Source organism: Zingiber officinale, chromosome 5A (assembly GCF_018446385.1).
Source record: "Zingiber officinale cultivar Zhangliang chromosome 5A, Zo_v1.1, whole genome shotgun sequence".
Classification (NCBI taxonomy): Eukaryota; Viridiplantae; Streptophyta; class Magnoliopsida; order Zingiberales; family Zingiberaceae; genus Zingiber; species Zingiber officinale.
Genome location: NC_055994.1, coordinates 104,932,933 through 104,954,519, shown reverse-complemented (window position 1 = coordinate 104,954,519; position 21,587 = coordinate 104,932,933). Strand labels below are relative to the sequence as shown.

The window sequence follows — 21,587 nt, the reverse complement described above, 5'->3', positions numbered from 1 at the left end:
CTCATCCTGTAAATCTCGACCTGTAAGGCTTAGTTCGCATATCCTGACTTGTACGTCCTGGTCCTGGTCCGTGTATCCTACTTGCCATGTGCCATATAGGCCCAACCCTTGACCGCTCTGTAATCTTGACCTTTGACCGCCACGTAGGTTGGACCCTTGATCATCACGCAGGCTTGACTTCTGACCTCCACATGGGCTTGACTTCTGACCGTCATGCAGGCTTGACTTCTGACCACCCCATGGGCTTGACTTCTGACCTCCATGTAGACTTGACTTCCGCCCACGTCAGCTATCCGACCCCTCTAGCATGCACCGTATCAGTCTTCAAGGCCCGATCGGCCGGAGGGTCCGATCGAATAAGCCCCTGGTTTAACCTTTAGCTCACGCACGAGGTTGGAAACCAAGGCCCGGTCGGACTGGAGGTTCGGTCTATCTGATCAACCATTCTCTTGTTTCAAATGATGTCGACCATCCTATTATGACTTTAACTCCCACGTTAACCGATCTCCTAAACTTTGACTTATCCCAAAAGGACCATCTTAAATATCATTCTATTTTAGAAGATAAGTATCATTCAACCATTAATTAAATTTTTAATTGTATCTTAACCGATTAAACCTTTCAAATAGCGAGTGGTTTCTAAGGCACCAAAGAACTATATTATTGAGACACTTCTGAGCACAAAATTATTAATTTATTCCTAATACATTGACCTACTCAATGCCGAAAAATATTAATAGCGAGAACAAAAATATATTCATGATAATTTTAAGTGCTTCAATTCCAATGATCCTCCATTGTGATTGCGACAGATATTATTGTTATTACTACTATTTTTAGTGTTTTCCATAATTTATCAACTAAAAGTTAAAAATGTATCAATCAATTAAATTTATTGAATAATTAATCAAAATTAGCTTGATAATGACTATTTTATTTTTATACCACATGAACAAGAGAATATCCCATGAGTGGTCTTAAAGAAATATAAGACAAATTTATTCAATAGTGAGATTATGAAAAATATGAACAATGAATAAATTGATAATAACTAATAGAATCATCAATTATGGACAATAATTTTATCGATGACAAAAAAATGATCAAAATTTTATTCAATCTATCTCATTTCTATAATTTATCAAAGCAAGACTATCATATTATAACAATCCAAAAATCAAAACTAAAAATTTCCGAATCAATTAAAAAAAAGAATCAAAAGATCTTTTCCATTGCAAAACTCATTCCCCACCCATCAAATAAATGAATAATCGAATATCGATATATCGCACCCAGTTGTTGGAATGTCCATTACAATCTCGCCTGTTTAATCTTGTCCCTTTCTCAAAACTCTACTTTAAACCATTCCTAAACGTCACCCCTCATTCGTGATATAATTAATTAAACTTGAACCAACACCGCGGTCCGGTCGGAGTTGGAGTAGGTTCGGGTCACTTTCCTAACACGTAAAGATGCGTGACCGACCAACCAACCAACAATAAAGCTGTGCGCGCACAAGGAGAGCGGTTCGACCGACCCGGTTTAAGTTAAGACCGGTCGTGTCTAGGATTTGTTTAATCGGAGTCAAAGGGAACGCGGTTCGGTGGCATAGTCGTAATTAAAAAATCCCAGTTCCCACCTTTATAAGCGAAGAAGAAAGCGAGCATAAAGGAGAGAGTCCTTGACGATACATCGCAAGCAAAGAGAATTCGGAAGGCAGCTGGCGATGGCGGCGACCACCGCGAGCGGTGCGATCGCCGGTTTCTTCTCCTACGTTATCCTGGCCGCGGCGGCTGCGGCGGCAGGGTTCAACGCGCCGACGGTAAGCTTCAGCGACGGCTTCTCCCACCTCTTCGGCAACGACAACCTCATCCGCGCGGCCGATGACCGGAGCGTCCGCCTCACCCTCAATCGCTACTCCGGTAATCAAGCATAAGGATTGCTTTCGTTTAATTAATCAAACGATCGACTGGGAATTGATCGATCGAGTAATTAACCCGTACGTCGTCGTCAGGGTCGGGCTTCATCTCGACGGACCTCTACGATCATGGATTCTTCAGCGCGTCCATCAAGCTGCCAAAAGATTACGCCGCCGGCGTCGTCGTCGCGTTCTATGTACGCCGTCTCTTCTTAATTTATATATATATATATATATATATTCTTCCTTTTTCCTCCTTTCTGTCGCTGATATATACATCTATACGATGTGAGAAAGGGCTTTACTTTTGATATATATTCGATCGAATTTGTTTGCGTTACGTAACTGAAAACGCCCATTTCTGCATTTCAATAAGTCGAGTTTTAACTACAAATTAATTGTGCATGGGATTAGTGCATGAGATGGGATTAATTCATTGTTAATTAGTTAATTGCAGACTTCGAATGGGGACTTGTTTCCTAAAAACCATGATGAGTTGGACTTTGAGTTCCTGGGGAACGTGAAGGGAAAGGACTGGCGGATCCAGACCAACATCTACGGCAACGGCAGCACCACCCGCGGCCGGGAGGAGAGATACCTCGTCCCCTTCGATCCCACCGAGGCGGCGCACCGATATTCCATCCTGTGGACGCCCGATTACATCGTGTAATTAATTGTTTTAATCTGTCATGATGTGTTTTGAATCGATTCGTGCTGTGCTGACCGCCGGCGCCGCGCGCGTGCGTGCATGCAGGTTTTACATCGACGACGTGCCGATCAGGGAGGTGGTGCGGACGGAGGCGATGGGCGGGGACTTCCCGGCGAAGCCGATGTCGGTGTACGCCACCATATGGGACGGGAGCTCGTGGGCCACCGCCTACGGGCGGATCAAGATCAACTACAAGTACGCGCCGTACACGGCGGAGTTCGGCGACCTGGTCCTCCGCGGCTGCCGCGTGGACCCCATCCGGCAGATGGCGGTGGAGGCGGCGGACCGCTGCGCCGAGTCGGTGGAGGAGCTCATGTCCGCCGACTTCGCGCTGCTCACGCCGCGGAAGCGCGCCGCCATGCGACGATTCCGGGAGCGCTACATGATCTATTGCTTCTGCTACGACCAGCACCGCTACGGCAACGTCGCGTTCCCGGACTGCGACTACGTCTCGTCGGAGCACAGCCGGTTCGGGGAGTGGGGCGACAACAAGGTCCCTCCCAGGGAGGTTCGAGCGCGGTCGGTCCCGCGGCGGCGCAGCCGGAAGCCCAGCTCCGTCGATGACCGGCAAATTCTAGATTAATCGTCAGCTAGAAATTCAGACGGATGATTTAATTTGGTCACATCTTGATAGAATTTTAATTTGTTGATTCTTTTGGTGAAAATGAATAATTTATAATTCCCATGTAAAGCAAAGCATACTGTACTTGTTAACCGATCGTTGGGCTAATAAATAATTTTGATGAGATTTTGTTTATACTAGAGGAAAAACTTGAAAAAAAAAGAAGAAAAGGAGGATGTTGATGGTAGAGAATATTAAGGGTGGTGGCGTCTTTGATGGGATAGATAACCATCCATAAAGGCGGCTTGGTTTGTGGTTTGGGGATGGGTCATTTGGGTCATTGGGTGGGCATCTACTATGGCGTGCGTTGATAGGTCTTCTCTTGTCCCATACGAGTCATACGACACGATCGTCACCGTGCCTTCTGGGTTGGTTTGCAACGTGGAGTTGGAGTTGTCGAACGGCCTTTATTTATCCGTTTAAATCAATAATTATTTAGTGCACTTGCAAAGGAGTTAAACGAGTAGGCTATATATGTCTCTATGGACTTGGTATGGACGTATGTCGGAATACGGTGTTAGAAGGGGTGAATAGTAATTTATTTTGCTTATTATTCTTATGTGCTCTTCTATAAACTCAGCGAAAATAAATTAAAAAAAAAATCAAAAACATAAATAGAGGAGATATGAGGTTTCATGTAGTTCAACACCTCTGATTTCTATTCCATGACTTGTCCTAGTGATGATCCATTAGCTTTCTCTTCATAGAATACCTTACGGAGAAACCTCCCACATCTGTTATATACAAGAAATATAAAAATAAAATAAAGATACAAATATAAATCTGAATAATGTAAATGAAAATAATTTATATGAAAGGAACTTTGAGCGTTTTGTGAATTCTTTCGAATGCCTCCTATGGTGAAATACAATAATATTATCCTCTAATACCCCAAAGAACTAACAACAAATACACCTCCTCAAAATCTTTCGGAGGGTATTATTGTTTATCAATCGATTACTCTTTCCACATCAGTCAAGTTTCCAACTTGACTCAAAAACCTTCTATGATGCTAATTCAATAGAGAAATCTTTCGGAGGATATATTTTTTTGACTCGGGATTCAAAATTATGCTGTCTATATATGCTCACACATGCAAAACTTAAAGATCTACATTTGTTATCGGAGAATCTATAACCGCCAAATTTTTTGCCCAAAAAGCACTGTTTAGTCCATTTAAGGAGCTTCTTGATATTTTTTTGTTACATTTTTTTATAGTAATTTTCATATTTTTGGATATTTAAGTTATTTTTGATATTTTTGTCTTGCAATTAGGGTATTTAGTCTATATAAGTGTTTTGTTTAATGTTTTGAGACCGTTTTAATTTAATACTATTTTAGTCACCATATCCTTCTTGAAACGACGAGTTTTTCTTTTTCCTGGTATTCTTCTTTGAATCAACAGGGATTAGAAGGTCATTTCCAGTGCATGAATTAACAAATTTGATAGTTCATCGCTGCATCAATTGGTATTAGAGTCGAGTTGATTTTATGGAGTCATGTCGCAAAGAAGACAGCACTGCGTTGACAATATCAACATTGTGTACTAGTGCAATATGGAGCAATAGGTTCGACCTGTTGTTGAACAGATAGAACGAATTGAATTCACTGTAGAAAGGATGGATGTGATGTTTGAAAATTAAAATAGAAGAAATTCATTCCAACGCCATTATCAGGCAAATTCGGATATGGAAACGGGTGATAGAGAGGAGGAGGAAGCTTATGAAGAGGAGGTTATCCACAGGCAATAGAGAGTGATAGCCGAGGAGGATTGTAGGCGCTGGGAGACGAGGATGAGAATTGAAATCCCTAAGGTTCATGGCAATCTACAACCCGAGGAGTTCTCGGATTGGCGGGTCTCTGTGGACGAAATCCTGGAATTCAAAGTAGTTCCTAAAGACAAGCGTGTGCCCTTGGTTGTAACCAAATTGTGGTGAAGATCAACTGCATGATGGCAACAACTAAAATTGACCTAGAAAAGATTGAGTAAGGTTAAAATTACCAACTGAGAGAAGATGAAGAAGCTCATGTGGGAGACCTTTTTGTCATACAATTTCCAATGATTGATGTATTAAAGGTTGTAGAATTTGAAGCAAGGTACCCGGTCAGTGGAAGAATATATTAGGATACTTTGAGAGCTAGAGGGATGATGATTAGCTCCAATTGCTTCATTGATGATTTGTTGCAGCGAAAAATTTTAAACAATGCTAACACCTTCATTTTACTTGGTCTATATCTCCTTAAGGTGACTAATAGAAGGATCCACACGGTGCACACAACTCCACTATAAACACACTCATGTTAGGGTCGATTTGGCGTTTCGCCTTTTGCCACAATGTTAGGGTCGATTTGTAGCTAGAGGGGGGGGGGGGGGGGGGGGGAATAGCTCGTCGTGCTTCGTTGTCTTGGTTTGATGATAATGATATGCAGCGGAAATACACACAAAGCACATTCACAATGCTAACGCTAGGATTTACTTGGTATCCACCTCAAGAAGAAGTGACTAATCCAAGGATCCGACCCTCACTCAGTCATCCACTAATAAAACACTCCTTCTTGGTAACTACTGAAGGCGGAGAAGTCTTGTACAACCTCTCAATACAAGAAGAAAGAAAAATAAGCTTATACAATACAAATCTTATAAGATTTACAAAACCCTAGCTTGCTTCTCCTTGTGTGGAACGCCTCTTGACCTTGGAAGTGCAGCAACACTTTACTCCAAGAAGCTTCAAGATCTGGTGTGAATCTGTGAGAATCATTGCAAGAAGTGAAGAGGAAGAGATGCGGAGGAAGAAGGGTTCGACAACGGCTTTACCCTGCGCAACGTGTTGGTTGGTCCTAGAAGGATCGTACCGGTTCCACTGTACAAAAATTTTGTACAAGTGTCGAACCTTTTCCTAAACAACCTATTGTGTTATTTAGAAGTTAAATTAGGAATCGCAAACGGAACTTAACATTATTGATTCCAAATTTAACTTATCTGTTCTTAATGGTTTAGACTTGGATCGCAAGTGGAACTTAACACTATTGATCCGAATCAACCTATGTTATAAATTTAATTAAATATTAATTTTTAAAATTGGCTTCCAGGACTGCATGGCGAGGCACATAGCCTTCTTGGGTATGAGAGTGATAACCATGATTTTACTGCACTATTTTGATTCATATATGCATGGTTTGATGTTGATTTTATAGGTTTAAATCATTGTTACATCATATTTTGTGCATTGTATCTATTTTGGACCTAATTGTAAATTATTGTATTTTTATTTTATTTGATGTTAATATTTGATTCTTATTTTGTAGGCATCAAAGGATCGTGGATGTGGATCTATTTGAACCAAAATTGGGCTCGAATCGGAGTTTAAACGAGAAGATCAAGCTTTGAAGCATTATGGGCCGTTTATCAAGAATAGGAGAGATCTGAGCCATCCGTTGAAGATCTGGCCGATCCAACCTAATGGGGAGCAGATCTGAGCCATTTATGAAGATCCAGAAGTTTTGATCCAGATCTGAGTTCATCTAGCCATTGATCTAGCCCGAATTAATCTGGACTGCTCATTGAAGACATGGCAGATCTGGGCCATCCAGTAATGATCTGGTCGATCCGACTTAAGGGAGAGTAGATCCAGACCCTAGAGAAAGATCAGTACCTTCAGATCGGATTTTGGACAAACTTTCACCGTTGATTTAGCTCCAAATCAATCCCAGCCGTCCGTTCAGATCTGGATCTGATTTAAACGAGAAGCTACAATACCATTCCTCTTCGTCGACTCCTTCACAGCTCTGTCCTTCGCGTCCCGTGGTGCTTCTTCGGATTCCGACCCCATCTCTACTTCTAGATCAGTTTTTCGGCCAATTTCATCGGCGACGATGTCCTCAGATGCTTGCGACCAGCTTCCGGCGATCTGACCTCACTCAAAGGTGGTCCTGCAGCGAGAATTGTATCCGCGAACTCTGCTTCTACTGCCGGCCATTTGGAGGTGTTCCTCCGGTTTGTGGTTTCGTTTTCCATCCGAGAGCTTTGGCGGTGTTCCTCCACTGCTACTCAACCATTCCGACAACATTTCATCCACCATCGACTCTACATCAGAACGGAGTTCGCAGATTTGCAGATTTCTGGAATTGGTAGGTTCGATCTTCATTAGTTCCGTTTGGAGTGGTCTCCGATGGTGCTGGTGAAGGCTGAGCTGAGTTCAGTTGCTGAGGTTGTCTTCCCCGATTACAGTTGGAGTGTTCTCTGCTGTTTCCTTGTGTGACGGCAAGGAGAAGTTGCCAAGAAGATTGGTTTGGTGTTGAGATGGTTTAGGGTTTCTTTTATGCATTCTTATTATTGTTAGTAGATTTATTTGGATTCAGTAATCATAATTTTCTTTTAGCTTAATTGTTTTAATTCAAATGTTTGGAGTAATTTAATTTTAATTGATTTTAAAGTTGTTATTAATCTTGCTTTAGCTTAGGGTTAAGTATTAGTGAGTAATTTAGTTTTCTGTAGTTTAATTAGCTTTAATTTCAGCAGTAGTGTAGTTTCTTATTTGCTTGCATTTCATTTGCTTAATTTGGATTTAAAGCTTTAAAACCCCCATTTATATGTTAAAACCCCAAAAATAGGAATAAAACACAATCCTAGATTACATCCTACCATTTGTTCCTCAAGAGATCGATCCTGGCCTCGTTACTACAACGCTATTGCAAAATTAAGGGGTTCAGTGGAAAATACATTTGTACAATTTGATTAGCGGATGTGATAGATTCGCTTATCAAATTTTGGCTCCGTTGCCGGGGACAACGTTAATATGCAATGTTTGGTAATTTTAGGATTGTTGTTTGATTGCTTTCATGATTATATATCCATGTGTTGATTTTATTTGTTCCTGAGTCTTCTGATTTTATTTGCTAGTGTTTCAGTGTAAGAACAGGAAATTCTATTTGACCATGGATCCATATTATCCGTATTTTGGAGATTGGAGGGAGAGTTATTATGATCAACCTCAGACTGGGATTTATGCGCCTGAATATCAGTATGGGGATGTACAAGAAAAATTTGAAGAATCAATGTGGAAATTCAATGAAGTTATGCAACAAATGAGAGAGCATCAAGAGCAACAATTTGCAAGGATACAGAACATTCAGAGTCAGTTAGATCAGATTGCATCATCCATTCATCAGTTACAAACACAAAACGTCAGTGAGGAGGTGGATTGTGGAGCTCTTGTCAGGCCTGACACTACATCTATTTCTTCACAAGAATTTTCTAGTTTAATTTGTGATGATGATGTAGTTGTTAAAATTTCTGATTCTACTAATGATGTTGCTCTAGATATTATTAATGATGCAGGTATTGATGATTTAAGTGTAGGGGAATGCTTACTGAAAGCATTACCTCAAGAATCACCAGGAATTGAGGATATAAGTGTAGAGACTTGTGCTACGGAGCCAAGCACCCAAGAATCACTATATGGAGATGTACATTCATCAGAACTAGAGTCTGAGCATTTACTCGATAAGGAAGATGTAATAATCACCACTCTAGGTACCTTTCAACATGATAAGGTAAATATTGTTTGTGATACATCAGAAAATTTCATAGAGGTACCATTTATTGATTTTATTAGATGTGAATCATTTCTTGAAATATCTTATACCCACACTAATTTTCTCCTTATTTCTTTTTACCCCACATGTGTGTGGGAGGTGTTTTCTTTTATTGATTGTGTAGGAGAATTTAAGCGTCCGGAGTGGGTGCTTAAACTAAACCGCCTTCGACCTCCAGAAAGAATGGTGAAAGGAAAAAGGATGAATAAAAAGAATTTGAGTGGGACTTTGATTACTCCAATTCCGGGGTGGCTTCTTGATAAGAAAAGTTTGTCACACTCGTAAATTAAATTAACAATGTATTTTCCACTGAACCCCTTAACTAAATGATAATGTTGTAGTAACGAGCCCAGGATCGCTCTCGAGGAACCAACAGTTTGATGTAATTTAGGATTGCATTTTTATTCCTATTTTGGGGTTTTCGATATAAAAATGGAATGGGGTGATTTAAGCTTGAATTTAAATCTAACAAAAGTAAGACACAACAAATAAGAAATTAATCTAAAGCAAGAGTGAAACCTAACTATGTGCCAATGAACAAATCATTACGCATTGTCACTCTACGTTGTCATAAATCCATTAACACACATCAAACTAAAATATAAAATAGCAAGACACAATTAAATCTGATCTAAAGCAAGATGTAAACCCTAGCTTAGAATTTAAACACTAAACAAGTAACCAAGCATCAACTAAAACTTAAACTAAGCTTCAACAAGGAAAGAAATGTTAACTACTTGCATAAAAATATAACAAAACATAAAAGTAATATGTGCTAAGCTATAAAAACAATAACAAAATGAATTAAAATGTAAACCAATCCATTCTCACAATCAATCTCACCAAACTTCACACTCTTGCCGTCACACAAGAGTGTCAAAGTCGAGACCACCCAACTCTGGACCTCAGTGGAGACTCTCTACAGCATATCAGTTCCAGGATTGCGCCGACGGACCACCCCCGACGAGCTAGAACAAGCCAAAACCCCAAGAACGGCCGAAAATGTTGGAAATCTGCTACCGGAGCTCTCTAAATCTGATATGATGTAGCGGACTGCGGATGACATTGAATGAAGCTCAATAACGCCGGCGGACCACCTCCAAGCGTCACTGATGGGAATCGGAATCTCTGATTGGAAGACCACCTCCAAATCTGAGGTGAAACAGAGAAACGCCACAAGTAGAAAACGCGCCGGAAAGAACACTCTCCGATGGCTCCAGAAGATCGGGATGAAGCCACCGAGAAGTCCTCCACTAAGTTTGAAGCTCGGGAAATGGATTGGAGAAGGAAAGGGATCGAAATCCCGGCAAAAGCTCGCCGTGGGACGCGCAGCTGCGTGAGGAGATCGACGAAGGCACTGTAGCACTGTAGGTTCTCTTTTGAATCAGATCTGGATCTGATCGGACGGCTGGGATGATTCTGGGCTAAATCAACGGTGAAAAGTCATCCAAAATCTGATCCGAAGGTACTGATGTTGATCTAGGGTCTGGATCTACCCTCCCATAGGTCAGATCGATCAGATCATCACTGGATGGCCCAGATCGGCCCATTCTTCATTGAACGGCCCAGATTAATTAGGCTTGATCAATGGCTAGATGAACTCAGATCTGGATCAAAACTTCTGGATCTTCATCAATGGCTCAGATCTACTCCCCATTAAGTTGGATCGGCCAGATCTTTAACGGATGGTTCAGATCTCTCCTATTCTTGATAAACGACCCATAATGCTTCAAAGCTTGATCTTCTCGTTTGAACTCCGATTCGAGCCCAATTTCGGTCCAAATAGATCCAAATCCAAGATCCTTTGATGCCTACAAAATAAGAATCAAATATTAGCATCAAATAATATAAAAATAAAGTAACTTGCAATTAAGTCTAAAAATACACACAATGCACAAAATGTGATGTAACCATGATTTTAACCTATGAAATCAACATCAAACCATGCATATATGAATCAAAATAATACAGTAAAATCATGGTTATCAAATCCCCCACACTTAGTCTTGAACGTCCCGTGAAAGTAAAGAACTAAAAATCATCTCCATAGAAAATTTCCTAGCAATACCTAAAAGATAGTAAAAAGAATTTAACTAAGACCGTCTAAAGATCACTAACAATCATGAATACAATCCAAACACTAATCAGTAGGTATGGTAGTTTCAATCCAATTGAAAAATTAAGCAAGTTGCAATCTCACAAGGGATTTACCTATTCTAGCTCTCACACTCAAAATTGCATATAAGTGGAGCTCTCTCAATGCAACTCACAACATTTCACTACCATAAGCTTGCTTATTTTCTAATTCTCCACCACTATAAACATAGCATACATGAATCAAAAGGATTTAATCATGAAGAATTTAAATAGAAGCAAAAAGAACAATTGAAATGGATGAAATAAGCAAAAGAAAAGACATTAATGAAGAAAATGAGAAGATGAGAGTATTGGAGGAGTATACTTGATGAGTTGACCATTTTGATGTAAAAAGAGTTGTATACCATTTGTTTTAACTAATTCAAAGTATCAAGCTAACCTCCCCTTCAATTTGATGACCAACAAAGAATCTTGATACTCTTTCTTCACCTTTGATACACTCTTTTGATGTGCCAAATTTTTTTTTCTCTCACTGTTTCTACACTTAAATTCCAGCACTTTGAAACTTCAAAAATAATCTCAACTCATGAAGAATAACTCCCTCCCCCACACTTAAAATTTGGCCGTCTCGGACAATGAAGAATATCATGCTTTCCACTTACTTGAAACTCTTCTAGCCGCTGCTTCCCTTTTCATTCTGCAGATTTCATTTTTTCTGTACTGTGTCAATCCGTAGTTTTCCATTGGGTGCTATCATCACAAATATAAGGCACTTCAACTAACATTTCAAGGCTCTATAAGTAATAATAATCTTTCAAGTTCAGTAGCCCAGCTGTGCCATAACTGATTTTAAAATTGAAATGCAGCTTTTGCAATACAGCACACAATTCACAACTGCAATAACAACACACTCTGCATCTCTATTTATTTCTGATCATGTTAGCAAGAAAACAATTAATTTCACAATCACAATCAATTTCACATAAGCAATGAGATGATTTCAGTTCTTTGGGTCCGGATTTTCTGTAAATCAATTAGCATCATTTGTTGCTTCTTATGTCAAATTTCTGTAAACATTCCAGAACTTTGAAAACCGAATATGAACAATTCACTAATTTCTGCATTAAAGTGTAACTGGCTAATCCCAAATTCTGCATTCAGCTTTCACAGCAACAGCAATTTCAGAAAACAGGGTTGCACATGCTGTCGTAACTTATTTGTGTCTTGGATATCTTGAAGATTTACATCACCTTGTATCACTTATGAATCTGAGCAAAGCGTTGGAACATAAACAACTCCTTTAATCCTTTGATAGTTTTACCACACAACACCATTCTGAATTCTTGAAGCTGTCATCAGTTAAAACTCACAATAGAATTAGGCACATAACAATTTTAATTTCGTCCACAGCTCAACTCACAACAGCTCTGCACTCTGAGTTGAGTTGAAGCATTATGTGCTCACTAATTAGGAAATCCAGAAGTTTTGAGTTAACTTCATATAAGCTGGACATTATCAGAATCAAGTCCACTAAAACTACATGCCTTGAATAGATCTGCAAAAACAGAATTAGAAGAAAAGTGCAAACTGCTGGTTGAGAAGAGCATGCATCTTTGAAAATTGGAAACAAGAATTAGAAGTGCAGTTCAGAAACAGAATTGCAGTTTCAGTTCAAAATTGATTGGGAAACAGAATTGTTTCGGGCTAGAAATGGCTTGAAGGTTTGGCACAACAACATTAGTCATAGTTTTTTTTTTTTCTTTTCTGCATTCTGTTTCTTAGTAATTCAATTCTGAACATTTCACTTTCATACATAAAGCTTCATGGCAGCTTCAAAAATAATGTTACTGAAATGCAACTGGTTACTGATTTGTTTCAGCTTCTGAATTTTGAGCTTGTCACTGACCAAATTCAATCATGCTCAGATCCACTTCTGCAGCAATAGAAAACATCAACTTCAATTCAGCAGTTCAACTTTTAACCATCAAGGACTTGACTTAACAACTTCTGAAATGATTCCATTGTTTTCCTCTTTACTTCATTGGAAAGAAACTATTACTAATGTTAGGCTTTCACACTATCATTTCAATTGCTTCCTTATCAACAGAATTAAAAAAAATCTATTTGCAGAATATTATTACTACCATTGAATAAACAAGATGTTGACTTCAAGTCACTACTATTCAAAGATAACACATAAAATTGGCACAAAACAGAATTTCCATTTCTGTGCCTAGTGGTGTGGCACTTAAACTTTTTGTTTCTTTGAAACCTTTTATAGCAACAAGACCTTGTATCATTCAATTTGCTTTTGACAGACTTTCCCACTCATCTACAGATTTTTAGTGCATGAGATAAAAATAGCTGTAGACATTCTTCAGCAACAACATCCAAAGCTAGCAACAACAAGAACAACAATACATGGGAATGCTCTCAATTTGTCCTGCTAAACTGATGCAACATTCAGTTAAAACCAACATTCAGCTCAAAGCAACTGGTTTTACAGGTTGACCCCATTACATTATCTTCCAGTAGCTATCTCTGAGACTCACTACAATTTATTCTGAAATTCCTGAACGTATTCCAAAACTCAACACCCATGCATTGTACCAATTCTGATTTTGACCAATAATAATATGAATGTGTTCTACTGTCAATTTCAGAATTGAAAACTATAATTTTAGCATCGGTTCATTAGTAATGACTGAAAATTAAAACTGATTCCCGCATGATTAATTTTGCACAGCATTAGCATGTTGGTGCGGGAAGCATCCGACGATCGAACCTGAGTTTTGATAATGACAAAGGATTCAAAGTTAAGGGTTGTTGTTATCTAACATGTTGAATGAGTGTTTCAGGAAAGTCCTAACTGCGGTTAGGCAAAGGGTAAAACCCTAGGGGGTGGTAACCCTAGGTCATAGGGGGTGGTAACCCTAGGTCATAGGGGGTGGTAACCCTATGCGGAAAGTCTTGGCAGGTCGATGACTTCAGGCAAAAAGTCCTAGGGGGTGGTAACCCTAGGTGGAAAGTCCTGGTGTCACGAGCCAGGTGAAAGACTGGACTAGCCGGGAAGCGGATGTCCAGCAGAAAGTCCGGAAGTATCGAGTGCTGAGCAAAATTCCAGTCGATCTGGAGGATCGTACTGGTAACAGGTAAATCTCCTGAGTGGAGTAGGTGAGGACGCGTTCCCCGTAGAGGGAACAGTAGGCGTCGGGTCGACCTAGGGTTTCCGGTTGGAAATCCAAAGTCAGACCCGGACAGTCCGGAGACTGTCTTAAACATTCTTTATTTTCTATACTATTATTTTGTGCTAACTTTGTGTTGCAGGATGTTGTTTGGGGCTAACATATCTTGCAGGTACAAAATAACGAAGATTTTTTTCGGATGAACAGTGTCCGAGGCGCCTCCATGGGGCTTGGAGGCGCCTCGGGTTCAAAATCCTGAGCTGGCGCGAGGAGCAGGCTTAAGGCGCCTTGGAGGGGTTTAAGGAGCCTTAGACAGCTTAGAGGCGCCTTGAATGGGTTTAATGCGCCTTCAGGTCGCGGCAGTCAAAGGATTATCCCAGCAAGCAGAACGGGATAAAATTCAGGCTTAAGGCGCCTTGAAAGGGTTTAAGGCGCCTTGAACACTATTTATAAAGGGGGTTCGACCAGCAGCTTGGATCAACGAGTTCCAAGTCTTCTTTACTCAACGTGCTGCTCCGAAAGACTCCCGGAAGTGCTGCTACAAGTCTACGACGGCCCAGAGCTCCAAGATTCATCTTTTTCGTCATCGGTATAGATTTCTTTTATCGCATCTCTTGTAATACTTAGTCTGTAATAATCGAGCTTATAGTTGTTGCCCACCGGAAGCGATCAAGGATGCGGACCTTCGAGTAGGAGTCGCCTTAGGCTCCGAACGAAGTAAAATCGACCTGTGTTCTTGTGTGCTTGCTTTTATTCCCCTGCTTTATTTACTCTAACACTGTTTGTGATTCCGATACGTGCGAAATAGCCATGAGCGCTATTCACCCCTCCTCTAGCGCGATCTCGATCCAACATAGCACACACTTAAAAGTTTCAGATTCAATGTTCAGTAGTCTCCATTAGCATTCCATCACTGCACAATAGCAATAATCATCAGATTGAACAGCTTCTGAAATTACTACAAAATACCAGCAATCAGGTTTCTGCATCTCTCCAATTTCATAAAAACATGCTTTCAGTTTCTTCAGTTAGAAGAAGTTTCCTTCACCATTGACTTCAAACTCCACTACTGATTTCTGCAAACAGATTATGAGGCTGAACAATTTAGGTTGATGAATTCTGATTGGATACTTCATAAGCAATATTTCCAAACTGATGAGCTGCATTGGATATTGCACATCTGAAGTAATCAGTAGCTTGGTGAACTTTCATGAGTAGGTAGAAGCAACATTAAGAGAAGAGAGCAGAAATTCAACTCTGGAAATCAGTTTCTACTTCCTGCATTTCACAGATTGCTGATTTCCTGTTAGCTTCTGTCTTTTCAGCTAACATCCCCTTTGGTTTCCATTTGTTCCATTGTAAAGTTTAAATTATAATCCTTGAATGAGTGTCACTTCACACTTGGAATCTATTTCAGTCTTCTTTAATCTTCTGATTTCTTTTTCTCTCTGCAGCTGGCACATTGTATTGGATTGTTGGAACTAACTATGCAGTTTCTTCATTTGAAATCAAATTTCAGAACTCTTGTAACAAAATTCTAGGCCCTATCAAAGTGTTCCATTAAAATCAGCACTGATAAGTTCTGTCAAGCTTTCTGAATTGCAGAATTCATACTAGCTATGTTCAATATGCCCATAATTCACTAAGTTCCTGATGTGGTTTTGAACAATTCTGTTTTGTTGCAACTTATTTCCGAAGTAGGTACATCAAATTGTAGCTCCCATATTTTAGCTTTTCACTTCAATGTCCTTGTAGAATCTGTAAACACAGTTTCATTCTGTCAATATTTCATATTAGTTGTTATCACTTGCATTTCATTCTTTGATCCATCATCAACACTAGCTCATGTCCAAGCATCTTTAATTTGCCAAGCTATCAGATTAGCACTTCATTTACCTCAACAGCTGCGTTTCAAAATTGATTGTACAGGTTTGCCACTCAAAAAGTAACTTCTCTTTCTCAAAGATCTTGGAACTCACTTTAGTTTTACAGATCAGATGCTTGTAACATGGATTGACACACAACTGATACTAATTTCAGATTACAATTCTGCATATTCAACATTCTGTTCATCAGCAACCAGTAGTCTCATTTAGCATTAGAGTGACTGGAGCTTCACTTCAAAGCAATGTTAATCAGACAAACATCAACAGATTTTTACACCAAACATGAATTACTGAAACATCAGTTTCACCTCTGCAGTATCAGATGATCAGGTTTAGTATCAGAAATTACTTCACAAATCAATTTTAGATTGCAAGACTAGATCCTGAAATCTATAGTTCAGTTAACTTCTCAGTTAGAAGTTATATATACCGAAATTCCCTTGCTTATCAGACATTCTTCATTCTTGTTTAAATGTTATACCCAATTCTTGATACATTTTTGGCACAAAATCCAGCACTTCTCATTTCCTACAATTGTCCTTCAGATTTCAAATCTGAAATGCTTCTATGCATTAATGTCAGAATATGCAGGAATCTAAAATCATGTGCATGCATAAGCATTCCATATCCTTTTTCAACTTAGTATCACCATAGTATCAAACTCCAACATTCAAAGCTAATGGAACTTGCTTTTAACATGATAAAACTCAAGAAATAGACATATTTAGCATACAATCCAAGGAGTCATCCAACACCTTCAACATCTTCAAATGTATACCAATTTTCCCCCACACTTAACCCTTTCCCCATCTTGCAAAATATAACTCATCAAGAATTCAACCAAAACTCTAAATAAAATAGAGCAAGCAAAGATAATAAAAGGGTAAAATGCAAGAGGAAAATGTTTAACGAAAATTATGAGTAAAGGAATTTGAAAGTATGAAGGGGAACAAAATTGATTAAAATCCTCAATTTCCATGCACACAAATGCTATTGTGATTTTAAAAAGAAACTAAGCAAGTTCTAGAGTTTCAATTGCTATGAGTGCATGCCACACAAAAATATAATAGAGATATAGGCTTAAAATGGACCACACTAGGTATTTTCATGCAATCAAGCTTAATTGATCAAAATGGAATCGACTACCAATTTAACCAAAATCATGTAAGTAGAGTCTCCAATCATGTCAAAGGACCTAAATTGATGATCAAATTTAAGAAGCTTTTACCATCTTAAAAAATATAACTAGAAAATTCCATGGAGGATTTATTCAACTTGAAATGCTATGCATATTAAGTAAAATGCAATGTATGAAAGTAAAATGCAAAATGCAAAGTATAAAACTAAAGAAACGTATAAAGAATTTATTAAAGAAAAACTAAACACAAGCATGAATTTAAATGCAAGAGTAAGCTAAATTAGAATCAACTCCCCTTTCATTCTCGGTGGTTGAAAAAGGTCTAGAAGAAGTAGCCACCCTGGTAGTGGAGTAATCATGGTTCCACTTAAATTCTTTTTATTAATCCTTTTTCCCTTCACCATTCTTTCTGGAGGTCTTAATCGGTTCAGTTTTAGCACCCACTCCGGGAGCTTGTGTTCTCCTACAACATCAATAAAAGAAAATACCTCCCACACGCATGTGGGGTAAAAAGAAAATAGGAGAACATTAGTGTGGGTAGAAAATATTTCAGAATATAGATCACAACTAATAAAATCAATAAATGGTACCTCAATAAAATTCTCTGATAAATTACACAAAATACTCACCTTGTCATCTTGAGAGGTACCTGGAGTGGTGTTTGTTACCTCTTTCTCCTCAAATAAATGCTCAAACTCCAGTTCTAGCGAATGTTCAACTTCATGTAGTGATTCTTGGGTGCTTGGCTCCATAGCACAAGTCCCTACACTTACATCCTCCATTCTTGGTGATTCTTGAGGTAATGCTTCCAGTAAGCATTCCCCTATACTTAAATTATCTTCTGCAACAAGACCTGCATCATTCACAACATCTAAAGCAACAACGTTAGTATAATCAAAAATTTGAACAACTACATCATCATCACAATAAAAAGTATTAAAAGAATCTAGCAAAGGAGTAGATGCAGTGTCAGGCCTGACAAGATCTCCACAATCCATCTCCTCACTGGCTCTTTGTGCTTGTAACTGATTAATGGATGATGTTATCTGATCTAACTGACTCTGTATATTCTGTATCCTTGCAAATTGCTGCTCTTGATGCTCTCTCATTTGTTGCATAACTTCATTGCATTTCCATATTGATTCTTCAATTTATTCTTGTGCATCCTCATACCTATTCCGTTGCTCCATAGGTAGGTAGGACTGATAGAACTGAGTTTGAGGCTGATAAAAATAATTCTCCATCCCATCTCCAAAATACTGATGATATGGATCCATGGTCACATGAATTTCCTGTTCTTACACTGAAACACTAGCAAATAAAATCAGAAGACTCAGGAACAAATAAAATCAACACATGAATATATAATCATGAAAGCAATCAAAACAAGAATCCTAAAATTACTAAACATTGCATATTACAATTTCCCCGGCAACGGCGCCAAAATTTGATAAGGCGAATCTGTCACATCCGCTAATCAAATTGTACAAATGTATTTCCACTGAACCCCTTAATTTCACAATAACATTGTAGTAACGAGCCCAGGATCGATCTCTTGAGAAACAAACGATAGGATGTAATCTTAGGATCGTATTTTATTCCTATTTTTGGGGTTTTAATATGTAAATGGGGGGTTGATGCTTTGAATTTAATTCTAACAAAGGAAAAGTACCGCAAATAAGAAATTAATCTAATGCATAAAGAAAATCTACTAAGTGTCAACGATCAATCCAAGACGCATTGTCACACTACGTAGTGAATTCATCTTCAACACAATTAACTACAAATGAAATAGCAAGACTTAAATAAAATCTAATCTAAGCATTGAATTAAATTGGGAATGAAATAACACGAAGCATTTAAATCTGATCTAAACAGAAATTAAACCCTAGCTTAAAAATTAAACACTAAACAAGTAACCAAGCATCAACTAAAACTTAAACTAAGCTTCAACAAGGAAAGAAATGCTAACTACTTGCATAAAAATATAACAAAACATAAAAGTAATCAGTGCTAAGCTATAAAAACAATAACAAAATGAATTAAAATGTAAACCAATCCATTCTCACAATCAATCTCACCAAACTTCACACTCTTGCCGTCACACAAGAGTGTCAAAGTCGAGACCACCCAACTCTGGACCTCAGTGGAGACTCTCTATAGCGTATCAGTTCCAGGATTGCTCAAGAACGCTGACGGACCACCCCCGACGAGCTAGAACAAGCCAAAACCCCAAGAACGGCCGAAAATGCTGGAAATCTGCTACCGGAGCTATCTGAATCTGATATGATGTAGCGGACTGCGGATGGCATCGAATGAAGCTCAATAACGTCGGCGAACCACCTCCAAGCGTCACTAATGGGAATCGGAATCTCAGATTGGAAGACCACCTCCAAATCTGAGGTGAAATAGAGAAACGCCGCAAGTAGAAAACGCGCCGGAAAGAGCACTCTCCGATGGCTCCAGAAGATCGGGATGATGCCTCCGAGAAGTCCTCCACTAAGTTTGAAGCTCGGGAAATGGATTGGAGAAGGAAAGGGATCGAAATCCCGGCAAAAGCTCGCCGTGGGACGCGCAGCTGCGTGAGGAGATCGACGAAGGCACTGTAGCACTGTAGGTTCTCTTTTGAATCAGATCTGGATCTGATCGGACGGCTGGGATGATTCCGGGCTAAATCAACCGTGAAAAGTCATCCAAAATCTGATCCGAAGGTACTGATGTTGATCTAGGGTCTGGATCTACCCTCCCGTAGGTTGGATCGATCAGATCATCACTGGATGGCCCAGATCGGCCCAGTCTTCATTGAATGGCCCAGATTAATTCAGATTGATCAATGGCTAGATGAACTCAGATCTGGATCAAAACTTCTGGATCTTCATCAATGGCTCAGATCTGCTCCCCATTAAGTTGGATCGTCCAGATCTTCAACGGATGGTTCAGATCTCTCCTATTCTTGATAAACGGCCCATAATGCTTCAAAGCTTGATCTTCTCGTTTGAACTCCGATTCGAGCCCAATTTCGGTCCAAATAGATCCAAATCCAAGATCCTTTGATGCCTACAAAATAAGAATCAAATATTAGCATCGAATAATATAAAAATAAAGTAACTTGCAATTAAGTCCAAAAATACACACAATGCACAAAATGTGATGTAACCATGATTTTAACCTATGAAATCAACATCAAACCATGCATATATGAATCAAAATAATGCAGTAAAATCATGGTTATCACTTCTTTTGATAGACATTCTTCAACCACCGGGAATTTAAAGGGGAGTTGGTTCCAATTTTGTTTTCTTTTGCATTTTAATTCATGCTTTGCTAATAAATTCGTTATACGTTTCTTTGGTTTCATACTTTGCAATTGCACTTTGATTTTACATTTTGCATTTTATTTCTACAATTGCTTCCATACATTGCATTTAGTTTGGTATACATAGCATGTTATTTGAATAAAATTCTCCATGAATTTGTTTTAGTAATATTTTTAAGATGGTAAAAGCTTCTTAAATTTGATCATCAATTTTAGGTCATGGGACATGAGTGGATGCTTTTCTTACATGATATTAGTTAATGAGGTAGTGGATTCCAATTTGATTAAATGAGTTGGTGGCATGAAAATACCTAGAGAGGACCACTTAAAGCCTTTACCTAATTATTTTTTTTTTGTGGCATGCACTTACAACAATTGAAACTCTAGAACTTGCTTAGTTTCTTTTCAAAGTCACAATAGCATATGTATGCATGGAAATGAAGGATATTTATCATTTTTGTTCCATCATATTTTCCATTTCTTCCTCCACAATTTTCTTGAAACATTCTTATCTAGCATTCTAAATCTTGATCATTTTTGCTTGTCATTCTTCTTTTGTTGAGAGTTTTGGATTAATTGCTTGATGAGTTAGATTGCTAAGATGGGCAAGGTTTTATGTGTTGGGGGAGGGGTTTAATTGAAATTGAGTTCTTTTGTGTTGGGAAGTGAGTGAATGCACTGAAAAGAGGAAGCATAGTGGATTTTATTGGCTGGTGTCTTTTGCTAATAAGTGATACATTTGATGTGTGAGTAGAAGTGTTATCAATAGCTTGGAATTCCGGGAGCTGTGGAAATCTACAGAATTGAAGTGCAGAGACTTTTACAGAGTTGGAAATTTAAGTGCAGAGGTGAAAAATGAGGTGCATTTTGTATCAGATGTGTATAAAGATTGGGAATGCAAGATCCAAATGAGTGGGAGTTTAGTTGAAATTTAAGAATATGCTGAAACAAATGGTATGCTTACTTTTCATTGCATATGCAGGATAAGAAAAGAAAAATTCAGAAACAAATGAAAACAAGAGTGCTTGAAGTGCTATTGTATTTAATTATTTCCATGATGATTGTGGCTAAATCCTATGAGCAAAGTGTTGGTGCAGCGGAGGCCCGCAAGAGGGGGGTGA

The 21,587-nt window shown here is 38.8% G+C and overlaps 1 protein-coding gene across 1 annotated transcript; it reads left to right on the top strand.

The window, feature by feature from the left end:
- The first annotated feature begins 1,664 nt into the window (after positions 1 to 1,664).
- LOC121981316 (probable xyloglucan endotransglucosylase/hydrolase protein 30) lies at positions 1,665 to 3,384 on the top strand. Its single transcript, XM_042533769.1, has 4 exons — positions 1,665 to 1,922; positions 2,015 to 2,115; positions 2,376 to 2,584; positions 2,673 to 3,384. Exons 1-4 carry the CDS (start codon positions 1,727 to 1,729, stop codon positions 3,208 to 3,210), a joined length of 1,044 nt encoding a protein of 347 aa, XP_042389703.1. The 5' UTR covers positions 1,665 to 1,726; the 3' UTR covers positions 3,211 to 3,384.
- Positions 3,385 to 21,587: the final 18,203 nt, after the last annotated feature.

Coding starts and splice junctions, on each gene's coding strand:
- LOC121981316 (XM_042533769.1), top strand. CDS start 1,727: ATGGCGGCGACCACCGCGAGCGGTGCGATCGCCGGTTTCTTCTCCTAC. Junction 2,116..2,375: donor GCGTCGTCGTCGCGTTCTAT/GTACGCCGTCTC, acceptor AGTTAATTGCAG/ACTTCGAATGGGGACTTGTT. Junction 2,585..2,672: donor TGGACGCCCGATTACATCGT/GTAATTAATTGT, acceptor GCGTGCATGCAG/GTTTTACATCGACGACGTGC.